At 31.0% G+C, this 10,464-nt stretch overlaps 1 protein-coding gene across 1 annotated transcript; it reads left to right on the top strand.

The window, feature by feature from the left end:
• Nucleotides 1-6,553: 6,553 nt before the first annotated feature.
• LOC112737372 (F-box protein At5g07670) lies at nucleotides 6,554-9,122 on the top strand. The gene is made up of 2 exons (XM_025787247.2): nucleotides 6,554-8,105; nucleotides 8,501-9,122. The coding sequence occupies exons 1-2, from the start codon at nucleotides 6,859-6,861 to the stop codon at nucleotides 8,766-8,768; spliced, it is 1,515 nt and encodes a 504-aa protein (XP_025643032.1). The 5' UTR covers nucleotides 6,554-6,858; the 3' UTR covers nucleotides 8,769-9,122.
• The last annotated feature ends 1,342 nt before the right edge of the window (nucleotides 9,123-10,464 follow it).

Raw genomic sequence — 10,464 nt, 5'->3', positions numbered from 1 at the left:
TCATTAGATGTTCTACTTATCATTGATATATTAATTAATTACAAGTCATTAATGAGTGTTTATAACAAAGTCATTTTAGCGATTGTAACAAATTAATTGAAGAGTAAATTTTCTTGTTTACTCTTGGAACATCTAATAATGTCTCCAGTATTATGTGTATCATTGTTTATTTTTATTTGTTTTTAAAAATATATTATTTTTACACTAAAATGCTTTTATTATAAAAAGACTTGCTTTTAATTCCCAAAATATCTTTTATCACTTTGTAAAAATACAACATATTGTATTAGTTAAATATTGATTGTCTTTTAGAAAAAATATTAATAAAATACTGATTTTCTTGTTAAAATCAAATTAATTAAAAATAAACTAAGATGTCAAATGAATTCATGTGTAAATTATGGCAAAAGTATATAATATGCACTGATTGTTTCTAGTAACAAATTAATAGAAATTTTTTTTTTTTGAAGAAACTAACAAAATTAACAGTTAACGGCTTACATTATCTACTCCTTAACTACTTGAAAAAAAATGAAATAAAACAAGTGCTTTGATGAAAGGGTCAGGTTGGGTTTTTGCTGTCAGCAATTTAATTTTTATGAAATCTTCGTTAGATAATATTGTAGGATTCAATTGAAATATTGTAAACAGTCATAAAATAAAGTGTTTGGTTTGTTAGTTGGTAGGACGAAAGACCCGTGGACCGTGGTAGAGAGAAAACAATAAAATGCTTGAGATATTTAGTTAAATTTGATTAAGTAAAAAAAGTTTGGTCATTGAACATTTCTGATATTTTTGTTTTGTAAAAACGTTTTATGCTTAGATGGGGATACCTTTTCTTTTCCTCAAGTAAAAAACTATAAGTAAGCACCATTGAGTTTGTTTTTAATTCCCTAAAATCTGCAATTCAAGCTTTTTTATGAATAGGTAACTGTTATTGTTTGAATGTGCTGTCCTGATGGATACAAAAATTTCATACCTACTACGTTGCAATCTGTCTAATAAAAAATTGAGAATAGTAGACTAGTAGTTGGTGTGATAGTTTTTATTTAGATCTCAATGCAAAATAGTTTTACATTGCTATTATGGAGTAGATATTATTATTCTTCTAATTTATAATGCTACTATTTTATTATATACTATTCTCAAATTTGCAGAATGAAAATAATTTCTTGTAACATAAAAAGTAAAATACTAAAAATAGATGATAATTTACAAAACTTTTATAAATAATTGAAATTAGTTGAAACTGGAGACTGAAACTTAATATTATGTTTGGTAATCAGAAATTAAAATTAAAATTTTAGTTATAGAATACAAAATTTCGGTCTTTTTAATATTTTTAAAAAATAAAAATAGATGAGATTGAAATTTTTTTGGATAGAGACTAAATTTAGAGAGGGGAGAGAGAAGGAGAAAGAAAGAGAGCCTACCATTGCAGCGTTTGCTTGACAAATAGTGTAGCCCAAACCATTCCTCTTGGTTCTTGTACATTGCATTTGAAGTGCAAGAATTTTTCTATTTGTTTATGAAAAAAGTTGGAAAAGATAAAAGAAAAAAGAAAAAAAAGTATTTAAGTAATTTTGTTTATTTATATATGTTATTTTTAAATTAAAAAGGATACTGAAATATAATTTAGTCTTGTATATTTTGTATTGAATATAATATAAAAATTTAATTTAATATTTATTTTTTAATTTCTGTCAGAAAAATAACTATTTGTATCCATAAATTTTATAAATGTTAATAAAAGTATCCGTCAAATAAAGAAACTAATGTACCAATCAAAAATGGATTCTATATGATAAAGGCACTCAAATTCTATATTTTTGTTCACTTTTTAATAAAATTCTCAAATTAACCCAACCTTTTTATCTTTAAACTCAACTCCGCCACCATCTCTTCTTAAAATCTCAAACTTTAACATCTCTCCATTACTATCACTTTTTTTATTCTCTGTTACTCAACTATTGTCATCACCACCGCCACCATCTTTTCACGCCAACAATAACGATGACAATAACGGCGACAAGGCCTCTAGGTAATCCACTTGTTCCCACACATTGCTGCCACCTCCGACGACACCCACCTCAAGCCCTGCAGCGGCCCCTCAAGTCCGCGCATAGATTACTTCTACCTCGGCACGATGATGAGTTCAAAGCCACCAGATTCAAGCTCCAGTAGCACTATCGGAACTTTGATGGTGCTGCCGTACCGGAAATTGAGTGACCTACCGAAACTGAAACTAATGCCTCCCCTGTCCTGCCATAATTTTCGGCCATGACAGAGTGAAGAAGACAAGGACAAAAAGTATAAGGAGAATCAAGATGAAGAAGAAAAATAGTTCTTTTCTCTGAGAGTCTCTTCTGATAACAAGAATGTCCTCTTTCTCCTGTTATAATTTTTGGAACTAAAGATTCAAGTTCTTGTTCATTGAAGGTTTTTTCTTTGGAGAAACTCGGATGCAGAAGCTTAACTTCAAGAATCTCATCTCATTCTCATTCTTGTTCCTCTCTTGACACCCCATCAGAACCCAATTTCTGAGTCGCAATCGCCGTCTACTTTTTGTTCTTCGTCTTCTTCTCCTAAGACTATAGAGGAGTTGAGAATAGAGAAGGTAGTTAAGGTGGTGGTAAATGAGGGATATGAAAATTTGAGATTTGGAAAAGAATAGATGGTGGTGGAGTTGAGGTTGAAGATAAAAGGTGAGGATAATTTAAAAATTTTATTAAAAATTCAACAAAAATGTAGGATTTGGATATTTTTGTCGTATGGAACCCATCTTTAATGGGTTCAACGTTAATTTTCTTCTTTGATCAGTACTTTTGTCAGCGTTTATAAAATTCATAGATACAAGTGGTTGTTTTTTCATTTATATTTTTTAATCTTAATCCCTTTTTTAAACACGGGCTTAGTTTTGTATTATAAGAGTATTGTTCATACCTTGACCCACAACTTAGTCAGGCCCAAAATGAGTAAAACTCAATCAACACTTTACAGATATTAGTATTCAAATTTTTATTACTATTTACCCGACCTTATAAGAGGTCGGATATAGCGACATAGGTCTAGCCCTACTTATCTAAATAAGTTACTAAGTCCTAAGATATTTCTTATTAATCTAGAAGGGAGATCTCAACAACCTCCCTAACAAAAGAGAACGGTTAGCTATCATCAAAGGTGGAACTACTCCAAAAGGCGGTTATTGATTCTACATATATACCTATAAATATCCTGACATCCTCAGGTATAATTCGAATCCAATTTATTAAAAATCTGCCTAAAACCCATGCTAACTAATAGTCCTGCTACACATCCAAATCTTTTTGACAAGAAATTCCAACCAAGTTGGTCAAAACCCAACAAAAACCACTTTCATTACACGTAGCGTATACACACGCGCGCTTTACTAATGCAAACATATCCTTCTTCGTGTCCGCGTTCCTTCTTCTTCTTCGCGTTCTTCCTTCTTCTTCGTCGCGTTCCTTTTTTTTCTTCATGTGTTTTCTCTCCATCGACGTTCTTTTATTGCTGCTGTTATTGCTGTATTTTTTCTTTTTCTTTTTTTCTTCCTAATAATTTTGTAGCATTTATTTTTCTTTTTTTTCAATTCCTGTTAATAGAGTGAAACAAGAAGAATTATAAGAAAATGAAATAAAAAGAAGAAACAGCAAAATATGAGGAGGAGGAAGAGGAAGAATTTTAAATTATGTAGAACTTATCAAAATAAAAGTACACCAAAAAATTCTAAACAAATACACATAAATATCTTAGTTTTTATATCGAAATTTTGCTACAAAAGCACAAAAATGTCTTCTTTAATGCTGCATTTTTTCTTTTTTTTTTATTTATTTCTTTCTTTTAATTGAATGAATGTAGGTTCATCCTTTTCCTAGTAATTTTGCAGCATTATATATTTCTTCTTCTTCTTTGTTTGATTTTTTTTTGTTTTTAGTCTTATTGAGAAAGTAAAACAAAAAGAAACTTGAAAAGGTAAAACAAGAACGAAAAGATAAATAAAAAGAAACTTGAAAAGGTAAAACAAGAACGAAAAGATGAATAAGAAAAAGAAAAAGAAGATGATGATGAAAATGAAGAATCAGCAGCAGAAGATGAGGAAGAGAAAGAGGATGAGTTTTGAATTATGCAAAATTTATCAGAATCAAAATAAACCGAAATTTATTAATAAATATACATAAATTTCTTAGTTTTTACACCGAAAGTTTGCTACAAAAGCAAAAAAATGTCTTCTTTAATGCTGTTTTTTTCTTCTTCTCTTTTTTTTATTTTTTTCTTTTTTTTTTAGTTGAATAAATGTAGGTTTATCTTTTTCTAGTAATTTTGCAACATTATGTGTTTCTTCTTCTTCTTTGCTTGATTTTTTTTGTTTTTATTATTCTTAAGAGAGTAAAACAAGAAGAAACTTGAGAAGGTAAAAAACAAGAAAGAAAAGATGAATAAGAAAAAAAAGAAGATGATTATGAAAAAGAAGAAGAAGCAGCAGCAAAAGATGAGAAGGAGGAAGAAGAAGAGTTTTGAATTATGCAAAACTTATTAGAATAAAAAAACACCGAAATTTCTTAACAAATACACATAAATTTCTTAGTTTTTATACCTAAACTTTGCTACAAAAACACAAAAATGTCTTATTTAATGCTGTATTTTTTTCTTCTTCTTTTTTCTTTAATTTTTTTTAGTTGAATGAACCTAGGTTCATTGTTTTTATTCTTGTTAAGAGAGTAAAACAAGAAAAAATTTGAGAAGATAAAACAAGAAGGAAAAGATGAATAAGAAAAAAAAATATGATGATGATGAAAAAGAAGAAGAAGCAGTTGCAAGACGTAGAGTAATTTATCATGGCCCAATGCAAGTAGTTATGGAATGATTAACACTTTAGTACTGCGACATCTCATTAGCAAGTTAATGTGCATGAATAATCGGGATAAATTGTGTGCTTTTTGGTTGGGTTGTAGATAATATTCTCTCTCACCTTGAAGAAAGAAGGATTGGACCCCTCATCGTTTGTGCTTAGTTTTGAATTATGCAAAACTTATCAGAATAAAATACACCGAAATTTCTTAACAGATACACATAAAAAAGACTGAATCATGAATAAAAACACATCCAAATTAATTTTGGATCAGACAACGTCATTAATATGACAAAAATTCAAAGATAACGATAATAATAACGACGGTAACAATGAAGATGACGATGATGATAACGGTAATGACGATGATGATATAATGATGACAATGATGATGATGATAGAGAAGGGGGAGGAGGAAAACGAATGAAAAGAAGCTATGAAGCATTGACACTTTCTTGATTTGTCGTGTTCGCATGTCGAATACATTTTGGACACGACACTCTTCGATACTCATCTGACACGCGTGTCTTCCGTGTTCAACCGTGTATTAATAAAAATAAAAAAATTTCGGACACTTTTGGACACACCTAAATACCATCACGTGTCAGCGTGTCCAGCCTTATTATTAACATGTATTTTTAAAATAAGTTTAGAAATATTATATATTATTAATTATTAAAAAAGATTTAAATATTTTATATAATTAAAAAAAGACATTAAAAATAATTAAAAAATTAATTTATATTTTAATATCAATAAAATAACAAAATATCATTATAATTTATCTAAAAGATATTTTATATATATATATATATATATATATATATATATATATATATATATATATATATATATTCCGTGTCTTATAAGAATTTCAAATTCGCATATCTGCGTGTTCTGTGTTGTGTCCCATGTCCGTGCATCATAGAAAATAAGAAATCAAATGGAAAAGAGGAAGAGGAGGAGGAGAAGGTAGCGAGGGTGGTAGCGACGATGATAACGAAAAAAAAGAGAAAAAAGAAAGAAAAGAAAAAACAACAACTGAAATGTTAGTAAGAAGGAGAAGGAAAAGACACGGGATTTGAAAAGCGATTATAATAACTTAATTAGAGTTAGATAAGTATTTTACTTGAATGTAAATAAGTTAGAATGTAAATTTTTATTTGCTAACTTAAATATTTGAGTCTCTTACAGATACAATCTTCTATCTTTTTACGAAGAACTTAGATGACGGCTCCACAATATTAACTTACGTCAAATATTTTTCCAAAAAAAACCTGAACCACATGTTGTGCCTAAAACAATCCAATTTTAGATAACCCTGAATATATAAAATCTTATTAGAACCTAATAAAATCATTAAGAGATCGATATTCAATAATGTAAAGGGATACTTAATGGCCTCACATTAATGTAAACCCTTAATTACTACCACATTTTCTGGATTTGGGGAGTCAAATCACACTAAAATAAAATCTAAAAGGTTAAAACTTAAAAAGCGATAGCTGTGTATTGTGTAGCCTAAAGCCTGGTGTAACTGAGCATCATTATTAACTTACCTTTTAATATATATATATATGGAAGGGAAAAAGAAAATTTATTTTAAAAAGGAAAGGTCCCAATTATTTTGTCTTTTTGTGAAATGAGATATGCCGTTAGCAGCCACAAGAAGAAAACAAAAAAAGCAGCACACTCCAAATAAATAATTAAAAAATAAAATAATTATATGATAACAAAAATATTCAAAATCTGAGTCTCAGAATCAAAGCAGAGAGAGAGAGAGAGAGAGAAAGACTGAAAGAGAGTGAAAAACTCCAACAAACAATTCCGTTGGCGTTGGACCCTAAAAAAAGTGTTGAGAGCTTTCAATAAAAAAACTATTCATATTCCCACATTTTCCGATTTCTGAATCGAATGAAATTTGACGCAGAAGAAGACGCTGGTGCAGCACTTGAACGAATAACAACAACACCGCAACCACTTAAACGATGTCGTTTCCACCTTCCAACAACAATACCCAGAACCAGAATCAGCATAATGCGATTATAAAGAACCCTAACCCTAACAATTTCCCAATTTCTTCTCCCACAAAGAAGAGAGCTTCAAGGTGGTCCGATATCTGGCTCAAGACCAACACCAACGCCAAGAATAATAATCCCCTCAACTCCATGGTCGTTGCTATGCAGCTTCACTCTCTCTCTTCTTCCCCCAAACACCCGAAATCGATTCCCAATTTCTCAATCATGGACCGAACCCTACTCTTATCCGACGAGCTTCTTTTGAAGATCCTCGCCAAGCTTCCAGATTCTCAGAGGAACTCAAATTCCCTCGTTTGCAAGCGGTGGCTCAACCTCCAGGGTCGACTCGTTCGTTCCCTCAAGGTATTGGACTGGAACTTCCTCTTGTCTGGTAGGTTGATTCACAGGTTCCCGAACCTAAATCACGTTGATTTGGTCTCTGGGTCTTTGATTTCTCCGAGAAATTCCGGAATTTGTTTGAGCCATCGTAATCTTTCCATGCATGTTGATTCTGGGTCTTCGCCAAGTTGGTGTTTTGGTGAGGAGAATTTGCTCCCTGTTGAGGTCATTGACAATGGCCTAATTGCTCTTGCCGGTGGCTGCCCCAATTTGCGCCGGCTTTCGGTGATCGGAGCCAGCGAGATGGGCCTGCTGAGTGTGGCTGAGGAGTGTTCCACATTGCAGGAGCTTGAGCTGCAGAGGTGCAGTGACAATGTACTTCGAGGGATCGCGGCTTGCGCGAATTTGCAGATCTTGAAACTTGTGGGGAATGTTGATGGTTTGTACACTTCAGTTGTGTCTGATATTGGGTTAACCATTTTGGCTCAGGGGTGTAAGAGGCTGGTGAAGCTTGAGCTAAGTGGGTGTGAAGGTAGCTTTGATGGGATCAAAGCCATTGGCAAGTGTTGCCAAATGTTGGAGGAGTTGACTTTTTGTGATCACAGGATGGATGATGGGTGGTTGGCAGCACTCTCATTTTGTGAGAATTTGAAGACACTGAGGTTCCAGTCTTGCAAACGGATCGATCATAATCCAGGTTTAGAGGAGTATTTGGGTTCTTGCGAGGCACTCGAACGGCTTCATTTGCACAAATGCCAGCTGCGCGACAAGAAGAGCGTTGCGGCCATGTTTTCCGTGTGCAGGGCTGCAAAGGAGATCATTATTCAGGATTGTTGGGGATTGGACAATAGCATGTTTAGCTTCGCAAATGTTTGCAGGTAAATGGGTCCTCTTTTAACATCCCCACTGAATTTGAATTCTGAATTCTGAATTCTCATGTCTGCCTTTTAATTTGTTATTATTGAAGTTTCTGTATTCATACATGTGGAATAATTGTAACTGTAATCTGGTCTTTAGACACTGCAGATCTATAAAGAAATCTTAGAAGTTCATAAAAGTGCAAAAACCACTTTTGATTCGATGTGATCCAGGTGTTGGTGTTGGAATGGCTCTGTTCCATGAGATTATTGAGGAGTTTCAATTAACTATTAATATTCCTCAACTCCAATTTATTTGTAACATATAATGTTAAAACTTGATTTTTACATGTAGTTATTACTTGAAACGCTTTATGAGTTATGCATTGACAGTTACTACTCTTGTACTTTTTCAGGCGGGTAAAATTGTTGTACTTAGAAGGATGCTCAATGCTAACAAATGAAGGTTTGGAATCTGTAATCCATTCTTGGAAGGAGCTTCAGAGCCTTAAAGTAGTGTCATGTAAGAACATAAAGGACAGTGAAATCTCTCCTGAACTAGCAACCTTATTCACCACTCTCATAGATTTGAAATGGAGGCCAGACACCAAATCACTTCTTCCATCAAGTCTTGCCGGAATAGGCATGGGTAAGAAAGGTGGTAAATTTTTCAGGAGGGTGTGATATGTAGTTATCCAAATTGTCTTAGAACAGGGAAAAAAAAAAAGAACAGATGTTATTTTCACTGACAGTGAAAATTTGTACCAATATGTAGTAGTCACTTTGTTACTGTTAACTTAGATGTTGACGGTTGAAATATCATTGTTGTTTTCTTCCGTCCAACTAAGGGAATAGCATAGAAAAATGTAATTATGTATAAGTCTAACCCAGTTCACTTGATGTAGAAATTGGGTACCTTAGCTTGTTCCCTTACTTGCATTCTTTTTCTTCCATAGATGAAAGTTCAGTTCAAATAACCAAGCTACCGTTATTGGTGGGCCTGGTGCCCTTTAAGATATACAATAAGCTTTTGCATAATTATGATTGTTTATTGCAACATTACATCACATCATCACATGTGATTTGATGCAAAGCAAGTATGTAGTTTCAACTTTCAATATCAATGGGATGCGGATACTCCTTCCGTTTCAAAATAGTTACTGTTTGTCTTGTTTCCCTTCTCACCATTCACCATCAATCATTTACTCTTTCAATGTTGCCGAACTGTAAAATATTTACCCTTTTTTATTTAAAAGGATTTTGATCTTTGCAAATTGGAAGTGCTCACATCCATATGGATGTGTTACAATCATGCAAGTCAGAATGTCACCTTTCTATAAATATAAATTACATGTGTATAATGATAAAAAAAAATTGAGTATAGTTAAGACAAACATTAAATATTTTTCGTATTTTCATTATATATAATTGATTACATTATCATAAAGCAGTAATGAACTAAACTAAAATCTAGTTCAAACTGATTATCTAATGTTACTTTAATATATTTAAAAACAAATAACGGAGATGTTGCTATTCTTTAATAATGGTTAATACTCAAGTCAGTGGTTCATCTATCATGATTTTGAGATTTGGTTACGATGGAGAAAGTATAAAATAGTCCTTAAAAGACTTTTTAAAATGATTCTAAACGTGTGATTGTAATTCAATTGTACAAGTTAGTTTGTAAATTTATGTTTTCATCCAAAATTTATAATAATTACAAAAAAGCCTGAATCATTAATGAAAGAATTTTTTATTTGGATGCAATTAGGGAGGAGTTAGATTTCTGGACTTTTTACAACTTGGACTTTTGATAGACATCCATATAAAGAATTAACAATTTCAGCTCTATATATAAAATTAATATTGGACACAAGTAAAAAAAAATTGTTACGTTAATAGTTTATGAATTAAAACTCACAAAGCAAAGTGTAAACAAAAAAAAAAAAAAACTCCCAAACAAAGTGTCTACTATAATAATAATAATAAATAATCAGTATATTTAAAAATAATATAAAATGCTACTAAAAAATTTTTTACCAGAACATTTTGTACTATTTTTTTCATAAGCTATGTTGTATAACCTTTAAAAAAATTAATAATGTATATACTTGTTATATAACAAAGAAATGTTAAATCTTTTTTATTTGATAAACCAAATTTTTTTGTTGCAAAAATAAATGAATGTAACCTGTTTAAATTAAATTATTTTTTAAAATAGTTAAAAAAATTTTACTATTATGTAATAATAATAATAATAATAATAATAATAATAATAATAATAATAATAATAATAATAATAATAATAATAATAATAATAATAATAATTAGTTATTGTAAACGTAGTAATTTTAATTTTAGTGAAATTTTTGTAGTT

The sequence above is a fragment of the Arachis hypogaea genome, chromosome 13, assembly GCF_003086295.3.
Source record: "Arachis hypogaea cultivar Tifrunner chromosome 13, arahy.Tifrunner.gnm2.J5K5, whole genome shotgun sequence".
NCBI lineage: Eukaryota > Viridiplantae > Streptophyta > Magnoliopsida > Fabales > Fabaceae > Arachis > Arachis hypogaea.
This window is presented reverse-complemented; position numbering and strand designations above follow the sequence as displayed.